Here is an 18,355-nt window from a genome sequence, read left to right as displayed (position 1 = left end):
ATTCTCGATTGCTATGCGGCCGCCCAGCGCCGCATCGGTTTCTCCTGATGTGGCGCGCGCATCGGCTGGCTATTCTAGCCAGCGGATGTAGCTCGCGGTGGGCGTGCGCCGCCCTCCTGCTGGAAGCGCCGTCTGGTTTGACGGCTCTTCCGCCTGGTCGGGGCGCATGCGCACGGCGAGTACTTGGCCGGTCCGGATGACGTCACGTCGGCGGCCGCCGATTGGACGATGACGGACGGGACAGGCACACAAATAGGACAGCGTCCTAATACATTGTGCGTTCCGCTCCAGTTCTAGGAGGACATTACATGCCACAGGCTTCTTTTCTACTATACTCAGGTACTTTTTCACCACAGTATCAACTATCAATATGATGTATACTGTTGGATGTTAGCTTCCCAGTTTTAACCTAAGCTTTACTCTCCTCCCTTCCTCCTCCTTTTTTCCCTCCCTCCCCCTCCTTTTTCTTTTGACTTTATTTATACTCTAGGAGAGAGTGTCTGAAGTCCATATTGGATAATACAATACTGATGCTGTGGTCTATGTTTGCCTGTATCCCATGGTGGAATTCAGAGGCACACAGACTATAAATCCCTATCTGTAAGATAAATAGTGGTGAGTGTTCCAGATTACAGTAAGGAACAGGATTACTTAACCACTTCAGCCCCGGAAGGATTTACCCCCTTCCTGACCAGAGCACTTTTTACAATTCGGCACTGCGTCGCTTTAACTGCTAATTGCGCGGTCATGCAATGCTCTACCCAAACGAAATTTGCGTCCTTTTCTTCCCACAAATAGAGCTTTCTTTTGATGGTATTTGATCACCTCTGCCGTTTTTATTTTTTGCGCTATAAACGGAAAAAGACTGAAAATTTTGAAAAAAAATGATATTTTCTACTTTTTGTTATAAAAAAAATCCAATAAACTAAATTTTAGTCATACATTTAGGCCAAAATGTATTCGGCCACATGTCTTTGGTAAAAAAAATGTCAATAAGCGTATATTTATTGGTTTGCGCAAAAGTTATAGCGTCTACAAACTAGGGTACATTTTCTGGAATTTACACAGCTTTTAGTTTATGACTGCCTATGTCATTTCTTGAGGTGCTAAAATGGCAGGGCAGTACAAAACTCCCCCAAATGCCCCCATTTTGGAAAGTAGACACCCCAAGGAAATTGCTGAGAGGCATGTTGAGCCCATTGAATATTTATTTTTTTTGTCCCAAGTGATTGAATAATGACAAAAAAAAAAAAAAATTTACAAAAAGTTGTCACTAAATGATATATTGCTCACACAGGCCATGGGCATATGTGGAATTGCACCCCAAAATACATTCAGCTGCTTCTCCTGAGTACGGGGATACCACATGTGTGGCACTTTTTGGGAGCCTAGCCGCGTACGGGGCCCCGAAAACCAATCACTGCCTTCAGGATTTCTAAGGGTGTACATTTTTGATTTCACTCCTCACTACCTATCACAGTTTTGAAGGCCATAAAATGCCAAGATGGCACAACCCCCCCCCAAATGACCCCATTTTGGAAAGTAGACACCCCAAGCTATTTGCTGAGAGGCATGGTGAGTATTTTGCAGCTCTCATTTGTTTTTGAAAATGAAGAAAGACCAGAAAAAAAATTTTTTTTTTTTCTTTTTTCAATTTTCAAAACCTTGTGACAAAAAGTGAGGTCTGCAAAATACTCACTATACCTCTCAGCAAATAGGTTGGGGTGTCTACTTTCCAAAATGGGGTCATTTGGGGGGGTTTGTGCCACCTGGGCTTTCCATGGCCTCCGAAACTGTGATAGGCAGTGAAGAGTGAAATCAAAAATTTACGGCCTTAGAAATCCTGAAGGCGGTGCTTGGTTTTCGGGGTCCCGTACGCGGCTAGGCTCCCAAAAAGTCTCACACATGTGGTATCCCCGTACTCAGGAGAAGCAACAGAATTTATTTTGGGGTGTAATTTCACAAATCCCCATGGCATGTTTGAGCAATATAACATTTAGTGACAACTTTGTGCAAAAAAAAAAAAAAAAAAAAAAATTTGTCTCTTTCCCGCAACTTGTGTCACAATATAAAATATTCCATGGACTCGACATGCCTCTCAGCAAATAGCTTGGGGTGTCTACTTTCCAAAATGGGGTCATTTGGGGGGGTTTGAACTGTCCTGGCATTTTATGCACAACATTTAGAAGCTTATGTCACACATCACCCACTCTTCTAACCACTTGAAGACAAAGCCCTTTCTGACACTTTTTGATTACATGAAAAAATTATTTTTTTTTGCAAGAAAATTACTTTGAACCCCCAAACATTATATATTATTTTAAAGCAAATGCCCTACAGATTAAAATGGTGGGTGTTTCATTTTTTTTTTCACACAGTAATTGCGCAGCGATTTTTCAAACGCATTTTTTGTGGAAAAAACACACTTTTTTAAATTTTAATGCACTAAAACACACTATATTGCCCAAATGTTTGATGAAATAAAAAAGATGATCTTAGGCCGAGTACATGGATACCAAACATGACATGCTTTACAATTGCGCACAAACGTGCAGTGGCAACAAAATTAATACATTTTTAAAAGCCTTTAAAAGCCTTTACAGGTTACCACTTTAGATTTACAGAGGAGGTCTACTGCTAAAATTACTGCCCTCGATCTGACCTTCGCGGTGATACCTCACATGCATGGTGCAATTGCTGTTTACATTTGACGCCAGACCGACGCTTGCGTTCGCCTTAGCGCGAGAGCAGGGGGGACAGGGGTGCTTTTTTTTTTTTTTTTTTTTTTTTTTTTCTTTATTATTTTTTTGCTTTTTTTATCTTATTTTTAAACTGTTCCTTTCATATTTTTTTTTAAATCATTTTTATTGTTATCTCAGGGAATGTAAATATCCCCTATGATAGCAATAGGTAGTGACAGGTACTCTTTTTTGAAAAAATTGGGGTCTATTAGACCCTAGATTTCTCCTCTGCCCTCAAAGCATCTGACCACACCAAGATCGGCGTGATAAAATGCTTTCCCAATTTCCCAATGGCGCTGTTTACATCCGGCGAAATCTAAGTCCTAAAATGCTCGTAGCTTCCGGTTTCTTAGGCCATAGAGATGTTTGGAGCCACTCTGGTCTCTGATCAGCTCTATGGTCAGCTGGCTGAATCACCGGCTGCATTCTCAGGTTCCCTGTTGAGACAGGAGAGCCAGAGAAAAACACGGAAGACGGTGGGGGGGGCATTCCCTCCCACTGCTTGTAAAAGCAGTCTAGAGGCTAATTAGCCACTAGGATTGCTTTTACATGAAAGCCGACCGCTGGCTGAAAAGAATGATACCAAGATGATACCTAAACCTGCAGGCATCATTCTGGTATAACCACTCAAAGTCGTGAATGGCGTACCTGAAGACAAAAAAATGGTTAACAATAAAGCACAGTAAACGGTAAAGTATAAAAAATTGCATACCTGAAAAGCAAACATGATAAAACATAATAACAATAAAACATTGCAGAATAGAATACAGTAAAAAAGAGCAGAACACCAGAGAGAGAATAGAGAGAGAGAGAACAATAAAACGACAACTATTTTTTTTTATTTTTGTTTGTGTTTTTTTTTTTTTTTTACACTTTTTTTTTGTAACTGTAACTTTTATAACTGTAACCGGTTCCAGGTTCGGGTCTCTCAAAATGTGATGGCATCTTGGGAGACCCTGTGAAAGTGTGCCTAGTCTGTGCAATGCTGTACCCTACGCTAATACTCAACTAGTGAATGGTAGCGTTCAAAACATTCACCAATGCAAAGACCAGGATTATCAGGACAGGAGGGACAATAATAGCGGGTGTCACGTCTATATACGCGCTTGCTGCAGACACGACATCTTTTTTGGGGGGGTTCGTTGGGTAGGGGTACTCGGGAGGACATATAAATGCCTCTCATGCAGCCGACTGCATTTGGTTGGGGATGTGAATGGGGGAAATACGGGCGCTGCAGAAGCGGTGGGTTCCCAATTAGGATTGGCGAATGCAGCAGGAAGGGCATTATGGGCACGACGGGCCTGTGTTTGTCTTTTTGGTGGCAGCGGGACACTACTTGTGCTTGCCACCTCACCAGCTTGAACTGCACTTATGGGACTCGCCACATCACCAAGTGTTACTGCAGTGCTGGTTTGACTACGACCGGGGTGTACTAGGCCGCTGGCGCTTGCCAGTTCACCAAAACGCTACAAAAAAAAGTGTCAGTGATCGATCGATACTGCACTTGGGTGGGCTGGGCCGGGCGGAGGGGCAAAACACAGGTGCTAGCAGGTATCTGGGCTTATCCCACTAACACTGCGTTTTTGGGAACCCTAAACTGCTGGGGACGCTAGTATAGATCTGATCGGATCAGATATTGATCCGATCAGATACTATACCACTAAGGGAGGTGTACGGTGCGTGCGTGGGTGTTAGTGGTACTGGCGCTAATCTGACGCTGCTTGGGGCTGGTGCTTGCCAGTTCACCAAAATGCTACCAAAAAAACTGTTAGCGATCGCAGGGATCAGGCCTGACTCTGCGAACGCTGCAGTTATGCGTTTAGTGTTTTGTAAGTGACAGTGATCGATCGATACTGCACTTGGGTGGGCTGGGCGGAGGGGCAAAACGCAGGTGCTAGCAGGTATCTGGGCTGATCCCGCTAACACTGCGTTTTTGGGAACCCTAAACTGCTGGGGACGCTAGTATAGATCTGATCGGATCAGATATTGATGTGTTCAGATACTATACCACTAAGGGAGGTGTACGGTGCGTGTACGGTGCGTGCGTGGGTGTTCGCGGTACTGGCGCTAATCTGACGCTGCCTGGGGCGACGCATATCACCGCCGGGCGATCAGGGGGCTAAACCTTTATTCGGTAATAAACGGCGGGTGCCCTGACACTAAAAAAAATAAACGAACTAACCAGCGTCACCCATAACAGTTATACGGTGATCAGTGGTGAAAGGGTTAACTAGGGGGCAATCAAGGGGTTAAAACATTTATTAGATAGTATATGGGGGTCCCTGTCGCTATAAAACGCTGACAGCGAACCTAAATATTTACGTTCCTAACTAGCGTCACCAGCGACACTAATACAGCGATCAGAAAAATGATCGCTTAGCGACACTGGTGACAGGGGGTGATCAAGGGGTTAAAACTTTATTAGGGGGGGTTAGGGGGGTACCCTAGACCTACAGGGGGCTAATACTAACTGCCCTACCACTGCTAACTGTCACAAACTGACACTATGCAGTAATCAGGAAAAAAACAAAACAAAACAAAAAAACCTGCTTGGTGTCAGTTTGTGACAAGGGGGGGGGTGATTGGGGGGGGATCGGGGGGCGATCGGGGGGGGATCGGGGGTGTTTAGTGTGCCTGGCATGTTCTACTGTGTGTAGTGTGTGTGTTGTGCACTTACATGTCTTCTCTCCTCGGTGCTGGAACGGAAACTGGCCAGCCGAGGAGAGATGACATCACATCCTCTGCCTCTGTGTACTATACAGAGGCAGGGGATGTTTCTCATTGGCTGGGAGCGATCGCGAGGGGGGGGCCACGATCGGATGGTCTCCCCCTCGTCTCTCAACTCTCCCAGCCAAACGCCGACCGCCGATGGCACCGGGGGGGGGGTCCGATCGGACCCCCCGCCCGCGGGAAGGCAATCACGTACCAGGTACGTGATTTTGCCTGCCCGTGCCGCTCTGCTCACGTATATATGCGTGAGGCGGTCGGCAAGTGGTTAAAAACTTACATGCTTTATGCTTTTAAAAAAACTTTCCTCTCTCCTTAAAATCCATTATTTTCCTTTTTCTAGGAACAGGTCCATTATATAAGAAAATAGCTTAATACCAAGAATATATTTACCCTGATGCGCATATTTTATTATATTGCCAGCTGTCTGGTTCCTCCTTACTAGTGGACTATTACCTTTCTTTATGATTTCATATTTGTTTTAAATGTGAGTATTTTTCTTTATATTATGTTTCCACTGTTTTTCTGTCCTATCTGGGGGTGGTCTTTGTATCCCTTATTTCCATTTCCCTTCCCCCCCCTCCCCTTTTCCCCCCCTCCCTCGATCCACCCCTCTCCCCCTCCCCCCCCCCCCCTTTTTCTTTTGCCTCTCCCTTCCCCCCTTCTCCCATCTCTCTTTCCTTCCCTATTTCCCCTTCCCCTATCTCCCTCCCCTTTTCCTCCCTTCTTTTATCCCCCCGCCCCCCCCCTCTCCCTTTAAACCCCCCGCCCCCCCCCCTCTCCCTTTAAACCCCCCCTTCCCCTCCCCTTCCCCCTCCCCCTCCCCTTCCCTTTCTCCTACAAGTCTAGGCTACTAAAAATCTGATTTTGGTCACAAATCTATCCTATTGCTACTTAAACATTATCTGGAACTATGTTGTGCACGCCCCCATAGCAGTCCTCTAGCACCGCTCGGGCACTGACGCCCACTACCGCCCTGTTTGAGCAAGCACACAATTGTTTTTTCTGTACAAAATATGTGGCGCCATTGTAGACGCCTGATTTTTACTTGTGTATATATATATTAACTATTAACTGTAATGTTATATACTTTGATAGCTACAACATATATCACTATCGCTCTTGAGGAAGCGTAGCCCATACGCGAAACATGTCGAGCATCGAACAATTTCAACATGTGAATTGATTATGAAATTGCTATCTAGCCACCTCTTCGGACTGATCCACATTTGAAGCTATTCCTTATATGTCCGGAGAATCTTCTATTGTAGATGGTGTTGTATAGCAATTATCTAAGCATAGGCATATATTGTGTTTTTAATAATATTTTTGTCTTTTGTTACGTGTCTTTTGATATCAATAAAATAAGAAGTTTTATCTACAATTTTGTGGTGCCTAAAAAGTCCATAAGTCCCTTCTCTTTTTCTTTTTTTGGTATATGCAATTGTTAGGACGTGGCACAGCATTATTTTATGTGTATCCACGGTACCACTCCGTGCGACGATACACTTTCCCTATATTCTTCTTAATACTCTTCATACTGTATCTACAGTAAGGAGGAGCAGCGTTGTCACCCTACACACTCGTCTCAGTAACATGGGTGGGAGGTCTTCTGTAGGGCTGATAACATTGCAGAGTACTCATTGCAGCACCGGCTTTCTGGCAAGATCAACGGGTATTATTTTGCACTTACAGTGGGGAAAATAATGATTTGATCCCCTGAAGATGTTGTAAGTTTGCCCATTTACAAAGAAATGAAGGGTCTATCATTTTTATCATTGGTGTATTTTAAATAATAGAGACAGAATATCAACCGAAAATCCAGAAAAAAAACACATGATACAAATGTTATAAATGGAGTTGCAGTTCAGTGAGTAAAATAAGTATTTGATCCCCAAGCAAAACATGACTTAGTAGTTGGTGGAGAAACCCTTGTTGGCGATCACAGAGGTCAGACGTTTCTTGTAGGTGGTGACCAGGTTTGCACACATCTCAGGAGGGATTTTGGTCCACTCTTCTTTACAGATCTTCTCTAAATCCTTAAAAGAGAAGTATGGTGTTTTTTTTTTTTGGTTCATACTTGCCTAGGTGAATGCAGCATCGGTCCCACTAACACTGAGAACAGAGCAATCGAACATCGCCAATGGCTCTGTTCTCAAAACTCCCCGAGCAGAGAGCTGCTGACTGTCAATCAGCAGCTCTCCTCTCTGCTCCTCCACACTCACTGGAGCGCTGAGCTGTAGAGGGGCGGCTCACTGAAAGTCTGAGACGGGTGTCGGTCCAGGCACCTGGCGGATCCAGACTGCCATTGTCGGGATGATGCGGTGCCTGGACTGATATCTTCAGCCCGCTGTCTGCTGACCATGGTTCAAAGGAGTGCAAAACGAATTGCACTCCTGTGATCCATAGGAGAAGTCCAGTCAAACAAGCTTTAGCTGGATTTCTCCAATTAAGATTTCTGGGCTGTTGCTTGGCAACTCGAAGTTTCAGCTCCCTCCATAAATTTTCTTTAGGATTAAGGTCTGGAGACTGGCTAGGCCACTCCATGACCTTTTATGCGTTTCTTCTTAAGCTACTCCTTTGTTGCCTTGGCGGTATGTTTTGGGTCATTGTTATGCTGGAAGACCCATCCATGACCCATCTTCAGTGTTCTCATCTTCTCAGGGAAGAAGGTTCTAATCCAATATTTTAATACATGGCCCCGTCCATTGACCCTTTAAGGTGGCAAAGTCAGCCTGTACCTTTAGCAGAGAAACAGCCCCAAAGCAACATGTTTCCACCTCCGTGCTTGACTGTAGGGATGGTGTTCTTAGGGTCATAGTAGCATTTTTCTTCCTCCAAACACGGTAAGTCGAGTTAATGCCAAAGAGCTCAATTTTGGTTTCATCTGACCACAGCACTTTCTCCCAATCCTTCTCATTTGATGTTCATCGGCAAACTTCAGATGGGCCTGTACATGTGCTTTCTTGAGGAGGGCCTTGCGGGTGCTGCAGAATTTCAATCCATGGCGGTGTATTGTGTTACCAATGGTTTGTTTGGTGACCGTGGTCCCAACTGCCCTGAGATCATTCACAAGCTCCTCTTGTGTAGTTCTGGGCTGATCCCTCACTTCTCACGACCATCCTCACCCCATGAGGCGAAATCTCGCATGGAGCTCCAGACTGAGGGCAATTGATGGTTATTTTGTATTTCTTCCGTTTGCGAATAATCGCTCCAACAGTTGTCTCCTCCTCACCAAGCTTCTTGGTGATGGTCATTGTGCAGGTCTACAATCTGATGGTCATTGTGCGGGTCTACAATCTGATGGTCAGTGTGCAGGTCTGCAATCTGATGGTCATTGTGCAGGTCTACATTCTGATGGTCATTGTGCAGGTCTACAGTCTGATGGTCATTGTGCAGGTCTACAATCTGATGGTCATTGTGCAGGTCTACAGTCTGATGGTCATTGTGCAGGTCTACAATCTGATGGTCATTGTGCAGGTCTACATTCTGATGGTCATTGTGCGGGTCTGCAATCTGATGGTCATTGTGCGGGTCTGCAATCTGATGGTCATTGTGCGGGTCTGCAATCTGATGGTCATTGTGCAGGTCTGCAATCTGATGGTCATTGTGCAGGTCTGCAATCTGATGGTCATTGTGCGGGTCTGCAATCTGATGGTCATTGTGCGGGTATGCAATCTGATGGTCATTGTGCGGGTCTACAGTCTGATGGTCATTGTGCGGGTCTACAATCTGATGATCATTGTACGGGTCTACAATCTGATGATCATTGTGCAGGTCTACAATCTGATGGTCATTGTGCAGGTCTACAATCTGATGGTCATTGTGCAGGTCTACAATCTGATGGTCATTGTGCAGGTCTACAATCTGATGGTCATTGTGCAGGTCTACAATCTTGTCCCTGATGTCCTTTGACAACTCTTTGGTCTTCCCCATGATGATGAGGTTTGAATGGAAGAAAGAGATTCTGCGGACAGGTGTCTTTTATACACATAACGAGTTGTCGTTAGGAGAACCTTCTTACATTGAGAGGACTAATCTGTGTACCACATGAGCACCTCCTGTAGCCAGTCTGTGGGAGCCAGAATTATTGTTGGTTGGTAGGGGATCAAATACTTATTTTACTCACTGAACTGCAACTCCATTTATAACATTTGTATCATGTGTTTTTTTCTGGATTTTTGGTTGATATTCTGTCTCTATTATTTAAAATACAGCTATAAAAAAAAATATAGACCCTTCATTACTTTGTAAGTGGGCAAACTTACACAATTTGCAGGGGAGACGATCGTTATTTTTCCCTCTGTATATTCCAGTTTTAATGACATTGTCACCTGGACAGCAGTACAAACCTGACAGAGGTTCTGACCCTTCTGTATTATATCCAAAACCAAAGAGCTGAAAAGTTCACTCTAGCTTAAAACGTTTTCTGCAATCTCTGCCACATTCAGCAGGTTTCTCACAGTGTTTCAGGGGTGGGACTGCAGTCTCTTAGTGTTGAACGATGCCATACTACAGCAAGTAAAGGTGTCCCTATCATTTGTGTAGCTGCACAAGGGCCCTTCGAGACATAGGGGCCTGTTTATGATAGATGTGGGTCAGATGAGTACTGGGACCCCTTGTACTGTCATGTAGACCTGGATATGGCTCATTTCAAAGTAGCTGATTGATATGATCGATACATAAGTGTTTCACTTGGCTAGTAGTTGAATAGGAGGGGGGACAAGAAATGATCTTGCACAGGGGCCCCTAGGGACCCACAGCAGTATGTTTATGTCCCCTTGACAGATGACATCTAAAAATGTCCTATTTGGCTGCAGTTTATCGTTCAATATAACCCAAGTCTTCTTTATTTATTGCATGTATAAGATAATAAATTCCATTTATTACAGGATATACATTATTCACATCATATAGGTCAAGGGTCTCCAAACTGTGGCCCTTTGCTTGCCTTTATCTGGCCCTTGGGGCACTACACCTCCAAGTGACACCAATGATGGGGCATCATTTTCATTCACTGATGCCTAGCCATTTTCTGCTCCCACTGGCCACAGTCTGGCCCCCCTAAAGGACAGTAAATTGGCCCTTTGCTCAAAAAGTTTTGGAGACCAATGGTATAGGTGATGTAGTTTGCAGATCCCATTGGTAAATATCATCCTTTTGTTTTCTGCAGGTTTCCGGAGACTGTGTCTGGACGATCTCCGCAAAGCCCACATTGTACGCGATGTACAGCAGTACATCTTGTGCCGCCTGGACTGCGAGGAGACTCTGCGGCAGCACCTGACCCTGGACACCGCTGAGATGCTCAACCAACTTCACATAAAGAGCAACGGCTGCTTCCTGTACCTGGAACGCGTACTGGACGGGGTGTCCGAGGGCACCATCCTCCTCCGAGAGGTCCGCCATATCCCCGGCACTCTGAACGGGCTATACCTGTGGCTGTGCCAACGATTGTTCTCCGGGCGCCAGTTCTGCCAGGTGCAGACACTGCTGAATGGCATCCTGGCATCACCATCTCCGATCTCACCTTCCCAGCTGCACAGAGCCGTGTGGACCAAACAAATGAAAGGCTGGAGCACCGAAGACTTTAACAAGGTCTTGGAGTCTATCTCTTCCCTGCTTCGCCCGGCGGGGGTCTCTCGGAGCTGTCTGGTGCTCTTCCATCACAGCTTCTCAGAGTGGCTGCTGGACGTCAAGTACTGCACACAGAAGTATCTCTGCAGCATACCTGAGGGCCACAGTATGCTGGCCATGAGCTTATCAACAAGGGCACCCGATCTGTCCCCTACCGAGGTCCAACAACTCGCCAGGCACCTCTTGATGTCTGATCTCCGAGGGCTAGATCCATCTCACCTGGCTCTATGGCTTTTGTGGTCCAGGGTGCCCGTGTCAGAGTGCCTGGCCTCGGACATTCCTCTAGAACTAGAAGTTTTGCAGCTGCTGCTCTTGGCTAAATCTACAGTAGATGGAGTTTCGGCTGTAGAAGACTCCGGGGCTCTGAGAAGGACCCTAAAGCGTGGCGGCTCTATGGAAATGTTATTGGATGGCGGAAGTAGCCTCAACAAACGGGATCGAGCAGGACGGACCTTGCTGGCTACAGCAGCCCATGCTGGGAATCTGGAAGTTGTGACCCTAATGATTTCCAGAGGAGCTAGTCTAGAGTCCACGGATGAAGATGGGCAAACTCCTCTAGGCCTGGCAGCTCACCAGGGCCATCTCTGGGTGGTTGAGATCCTTCTGCAACATGGTGCCCGTCATGATCACACGGACAGTCGGGGATGGACTCCCCTGCGAGCTGCCTCTTGGGGAGGCCACACAGAGGTGGTGGAAGCACTTCTTGCCGCTGGAGCTCAGCCTGACATCTCTGGCTGTGATGGGCGCACCGCACTCAGGGCAGCGGCCTGGGGAGGGCATGAGGGGCCTGCAAAGGCCCTGCTAAGAGCTGGAGCTGGGATCGACCAGGCTGATGTGGAGGGCAGGACTCCCCTCATGGCTGCCGCATATATGGGTCATCGCTCAGTGGCAGAACTCTTGCTGGAATCTGGGGCTAATGTGAATACATGTGATTTAGAGGGCCGGACTGCCCTTGCCGTAGCCTGTCTGTGCATGCCCTCTGGGAACACGTATCCAGAAATGGTATCCCTGCTACTGGAACATAGTGCAAATCCAGAGCTGGAAGATAAAGAAGGGGTCACACCACTACTGGTGGCTGCCTATGAGGGGAAAGAAGAGGTGGCGGAGCTTCTGCTTGAGGCGGGTGCTGACCCTGATAAGCCTGGCAAAGGTCATATGACACCACTACTTGCAGCCGCCTTAGGGGGCCACGCTGAAACGGTGCGGGTCCTGCTTCTGTGGGGTGCTGCTACTGACATTATGGACATGGAGGGGAGGACGGCACTCATCCTGGCATCTGCTGCTGCTGGAGGAGAAGAGGCCGTCAGGGTCTTACTAGACAGGGGGCTTAACGAAAATCGCCAAGACATACTGGGATGGACTGCACTTCACTGGGCTGCCTGTGAAGGACGGAAAAATGTCTGTCGCACCCTGATAGAAGGAGGTGCCAAGCTGGGCATGAGAGACAATGAGGGGAACACCCCACACCTGCTGGCAGCTCAGGAAGGGCACACAGGCTGTGTAGATTTACTGATTAACCGCGGGTCCCCGGTAGACCAGCGTGGCAGTGACCAAATGACGGCTTTATGCTTTGCTGCTCTTGGGGGCCACAAGGGCACCGTGAAATTACTACTGAAAAAAGAAGCAGACCCCGATGTTAAAACCAGTCAAGGAAAGCCCCTCCTGTATCTGCTGGCCCTGCAAGGACTGACAGACGTGGCCGAAATTTTGCTTGACCATAGAGCCAACCCTGAGGTAAGAGACTCGGAGGAACGCACGGCTTTGCACGCCTCCTGCTGGCAAGGAGACTGGGAAATGGCACGGATTCTTCTACAAAAGGGCAAAGCCAACTGCAATGCCTTCGACAAGGAAAGAAGGACTCCATTGCACTGTGCCGCATGGAGAGGGCACGTCAATATCGCCCACCTTCTTCTAGAGAATGGGGCTTTTATCGATGCACAGTGTTCACAAGGTGCTACTCCTCTCTGTATCGCGGCTCAAGAGGGACACGAAGAGCTGGCCCGGGTGCTGCTGGAGGAGGGCAAGGCCAGCCCCTTCCATGCAGACCATTATGGGCGGACCCCAATAAGGGTTGCAGCAAAAGGAGGACACATGGCAATTGTAAATCTCTTGGAGAAACATGGTGTTCCACCATACCAAGGCTTGATAGGAAAGCGTCCCCAAAAAGACACTATTCAGAAGGAAGTGGTGGACGGGACTGGTGGTAGCTGGTCTACCCTTTCTCCAGTTTCCACAGGTAGCCAATCACTGGACAATTCTCTAAAGAGCTCCAAAGGATCAATATTAACGTCATCCACCTACCACTCCCAGGCAACTGTGCCAGCAGACAGTCTGACTTTTACTCAGCAGGTTCAGCAGCACTCTCTTCCTCGCAGCCGTTCACGTCAAGCCTTGGCCCTCACCGGCATGCTTAGTGGCCAAGTCCTTCCTGAACTTAAACCTAATCAAATTTCAGCTGCATCAGGCTTAGATCAGACCTCTAACCTGCATCAAGATCTTGTCAGATCAGAAGGGATTGGTGCGTCCTCTCAGAACCCAAGTTTCCCCGACCGTGATTTAAAAAGAAACGGGATTCTCACAAACCCAAAATATGGAAGCCCCACCTATTCTCGTTTCAAGGCAGGAGATTATGTCCCTCCTCCAAACAGCAATTCCACCTCCAGGTCTTACAGCAGGACAGCAGACCCTGGGGGGAGTTCTGGATACTCTTCAAGCCAAGCTGGCACCGAGGGGGAACTTTACTACAGAACAAATGTGGATTCTGCAGAAAACACTAAAAATATTGTGCAATTTGCCGTTAAAACTGGGAGACCGGAGCCTTCACCCCAGATCATTGGGACTTCTATGTCTTCTCCAAAGAATAGTCCCACTTCTTTGACCCCCTCCAAGAAAACTGCGGAACCTGTTTATTCCACAAATAAGCCCCCAAATCCTATGTCGCCCCCTTCAAGGTGCGAGGACCCAGTCTACTCTGCAAAAAAGCCTGTGGACTTTGTATACTCTCCTAAGAGAACTGCAGATGAGGCGTCCTCGCCCACTAGAACCACAAAGGACCCACAGTTTTATGGGACCAGGGACCAAACTGGCTCGCCAAGCCCATTGAACTCTCCAGTTATCTCCATGACCACTATGGACCCTCAGCTCCACCTTAAACAAGCCATCAAGCTGCAGTTCGAGGGGCGCACATGTGGGTTCAACTTCAGGAAGGAGACTCCGCTGTGAGGTGGGTACATTAACTGCATGTGGTTTATCACTTGTAACTGCCTTTTATGTGTTGCTTAAATTTGTCAGCTGGCTTTTGGTATTTTTAAAATATGGTTTAAACATTACTGTCAGTTTTCTTTGTCTGTGATTCCTATAGAGAGATTTTGCCTAGTTTCCTGTCTCTGTGACTCATGTACAAAAAAATATGGTTGTCAGCATGGTCAGCAACAAAAATATTGTCCAACATTTTAAAATCCCAACTCAAGCCACAACGTCATCTTGGCTTTTGATAGATTTGGGAAGGGTTAGAGTAGCCATTCTCAATCAAGGTTCATCCAGGAGTTGCTAGGGGTTCCTTGAGCTGTGGCTGATCAACCTTCCATTTGATGGTGCTTGCTTAGTTTTGAAGCCAACATCACTTGGCCAGCTGCGTGCCACCAATGATCTTGTTGGCTGATAAAAAGAGGGGGCATTCTTCCATCTGACCCCCCCCCCACATTAATTGGGTTTAGCAGGGGTTCTGTGAAACCTGAAAATCATTGCAAGGGTTCCTCTGGGGCAGAAATGTTGAGAGAGGCTGAGTTAGAGCCATAATTAGGTATTTTTTCTTGCTGGGGAGATCTTTTCACTTCCTGTGTGGTTGGCAGGACAGGAGGTGAGGTGAACTCTCCTTAGTGGGAAACACAGTTGGCAATTAAAACATGGCAGAGGTTATAATCCTTCCCAACACTAACCAATACCAACCTCCTAAAATGTTTTGGCTGATGTTGAACTTTATAGGAAGACACAGAGCTTTCGTGTAGGGTCATTGTCAAAGCAACAAGGGTGACCTAGACCTACTTGGGTATCCCAATTGGACCTAGACCTACTTGGGTGTCCCAGATGGACCTAGATTCAGAGCTATACCTACTTGGGGGTCCCAATTGGACCTAGACCTACTTGGGGGTCCCAATTGGACCTAGACCTACTTGGGGGTCCCAATTGGACCTAGACCTACTTGGGGGTCCCAATTGGACCTAGACCTACTTGGGTGGCCCAATTGGACCTAGACCTACTTGGGTGGCCCAATTGGACCTAGACCTACTTGGGTGGCCCAATTTGACCTAGACCTACTTGGGTGGCCCAATTTGACCTAGACCTACTTGGGTGGCCCAATTTGACCTAGACCTACTTGGGTGGCCCAATTTGACCTAGACCTACTTGGGTGGCCCAATTTGACCTAGACCTACTTGGGTGGCCCAATTTGACCTAGACCTACTTGGGTGGCCCAATTGGACCTAGACCTACTTGGGTGGCCCAATTGGACCTAGACCTACTTGGGTGGCCCAATTGGACCTAGACCTACTTGGGTGGCCCAATTGGACCTAGACCTTCTTGGGGCCCCAATTGGACCTAGACCTTCTTGGGTGGCCCAATTGGACCTAGACCCTCCCATTTGGACCTAGACCTACTTGGGTGTCCCCATTGGACCTAGACCTACTTGGGTGTCCCAACTGGACCTAGACCTACTTGGGTGTCCCATATTGGACCTAGACTGGGACCTAAACCTACTAGGGTGTCCCATATTGGACCTACTTAGGTGTCCCAATAGAACCTAGATCTTCTTGGGTGTCCTAATTGGACCTGCATGTAGATCTACTTGGGTATCCCAGTTGGGCCTAGATCTAGACCTGCTTGGATGTCCCAATAGAATCTAGACCTTTTTGGGTGTCCCAAATGAACTTAGACCTAGACCTATTTGGGTGTCCCAACTGGACCTAGATCTAAAGCTAGACATACGTGGGTGTCCCAGTAGGATCTGGACCTACTTGGGTGTCCCAGTAGGATCTGGACCTACTTGGGTGTCCCAGTAGGACCTGGACAGAGTAATATGAGGGCTGCTGGCTTTTCCCTCTGAGAATGCTAGTTTCCTGGCCCTCCAAACGCTCCTAATCTGGAACGTATGACAGCAGTGAGATCAAGGACCTGCAAGGAGGAGTCGGGAATGGTTCCCTACATTTCTTTCTCGAACATCACGGGACACAGAGCCTCAGTAATTACTGATGGGTTATATAGGTATCACTAGGTGATTGGACACTGGTCACACCCTAAACAGGAAGTTTAACCCCCTATATAATCCCTCCCCTTGCAGGGATATCTCAGTTTTTACGCCAGTGTCTTAGGTGATGGACGTGTAAAGATGTCCTGTGCTGAGCTCCAAAGGGAATATCCTATATCCTATACTGGGGCAAGCCAGGCGAACCGGATCCATTTCAAAGTGTCTTTTCTAGGCCGATTTGAATGGTACCCGGGTCTCGTGTCCGAAGAAACCGCATATCAGAAAATGGTTTTCTATCCCTATTTCTGGCCGGGTGCTTTACAGGCCAGAACTGTGGATCTCCCTATTCATAGGGGGCCCCAGTCTCTGAAGGTTTTTTCAAACGGAGCCCACCGTGAGAGGTGAAGATTGGGTCTGTATAACAGAACCCTGCGGCTGGATAAGGTAAGGGAGATTCCACAGAATGTTTTAATTCTAGTGGGTTTTCTCCTTTAAGGTAAATGCATGCTATGCCTATTGTCACCACCGGGGGCTGCCAAGAGCACATACCTTCTCATGCTGATGTCTGTCTCGGTGTTTCCACGCTGCACAAGCTCCTCCGGCCGGCTCAGGTAGGATGGGACGGGGGGTTCTCCTTAGGGATATCTCCCCCCAGACTAGGGGGAGGCCGCAGGTAGTCTGTAAAGGCGGTTGTACACCGCACTTTTGCCGCCATTGCCATGTGCAGGCCCTATTACTACCGGCCTCTCTCCTTCCTCTCCCCTCCCCCAGCCTTCCCTCCATGCTGTCCCGGAGGGTCGACTTGCGCTGGAAGCGCGCGTTTTTCGAAAAACAAAGAGGGGAGGGCGGTAGAGGGGGGGGGGCAGGGCGTCAGCAAGTCGAGATGAGTAGCTCGGGGGAAAGGGGGAATCTGTGAATGCACTGTAGACCCCAAGGGTGAGTGTAAAGAGCACAGCTGCGCTCAAATCCCTGAGTGAAAGTCTGGCAGCGTGCTCAGACGCCCACAGATGCCGGTTGCTGGCTATTAAAGGCACAGATTACAGGTGCACTAAGTCTTTGGAGGGACACAGAGATGACGGTCGCATGTAAGGTGGGACACAGGCATTCTCCTAGGCAGCATTTACTTAGGGAACACCAGACTGGGCATTTGGTAGCAAGGCTTTTGCCAGACTACATCGCTCAGCAGTCAGTGTTCATTTTGTGATACTTCCACCTTGTTGCTTTGCACTATGGGTAGAAGAGGTTCAAATACACCAAGAACCAGAGACTATAGGGGATCTCGTTCAGGTTCTGAGGACCCCCTGTCTGCAGCATCCTCCCCCCTGAAGGGCCAGGGACGGCTAGCCAGGGAGAGCCGTTGGGGTCAGGGGCTACACCTGCTTTTGGCACTTCAGCCCCTGTATACATTACACAGGAGGTTTTTTCCTCAACCATTAATGGTCTAGAGGAAAGATTAATGGCCGTAGTTGCATCTTCACTCAGTGGAAGAAAACGCACTAGGTCTTCCTCTGTTACCCGGGACCCTCAGGAGAGGAGCTCTGGGATAGGGGAGAAAAATCCCTTTCAGAGGATCGGGATGGGACGGATGATTCCTTCTCTGAGGAATCAAGTGGAGAAGGGATACTTGCTGGATTGGTCCGCTCCACATTTAAAGTACCCGTGTCTGAATCAGTTAAAGAACCCTCTATTTCTTTGGGGTCACTGAAGCCTCCTCAAACACATGCTTTTGCTGTTCATAATTTACTTGAAAAAGCTCATTTATTCTGAGTGGGATCACCCAGATAAACATTTTTTTCCGCCTGAAAAAGTTTTCAACACTTTATTCTATGGAAGAAATGTTTATAAAGATGTGGGGGATACCGGCCGTTGATGCCGCCATTTCCTCTGTAGTCTGACTTGTCCTGTAGACAATGCTCAGAGGCTCAGGGATCCTGTGGATTAAAAGATGGAATCCCTATTGAAGGATATTTTCTCCTTAGCAGGTTCAGTAGCTCAACCTGCAGTTGCAGCG

At 47.5% G+C, this 18,355-nt stretch overlaps 1 protein-coding gene and 1 long non-coding RNA gene across 2 annotated transcripts in view; one reads left to right on the top strand and one right to left on the bottom strand.

The window, feature by feature from the left end:
* The window catches only part of LOC141126696 (uncharacterized), an 885,136-nt gene that overhangs the window by 157,503 nt on the left and 709,278 nt on the right, over positions 1-18,355 (bottom strand). The window lies entirely within an intron of this gene.
* LOC141126690 (uncharacterized) overlaps positions 1-18,355 on the top strand; it is a 42,389-nt gene that overhangs the window by 18,148 nt on the left and 5,886 nt on the right. Inside the window, exon 4 of the mRNA XM_073612653.1 lies at positions 10,642-14,325. Coding sequence (XP_073468754.1) covers positions 10,642-14,324 — 3,683 coding nt within the window. The 3' untranslated portion in view covers position 14,325. The remainder of the gene's footprint in view (positions 1-10,641; positions 14,326-18,355) is intronic.

The sequence above is a fragment of the Aquarana catesbeiana genome, linkage group LG02 (assembly GCF_042186555.1).
Source record: "Aquarana catesbeiana isolate 2022-GZ linkage group LG02, ASM4218655v1, whole genome shotgun sequence".
Taxonomy (NCBI): domain Eukaryota; kingdom Metazoa; phylum Chordata; class Amphibia; order Anura; family Ranidae; genus Aquarana; species Aquarana catesbeiana.
This window is presented reverse-complemented; position numbering and strand designations above follow the sequence as displayed.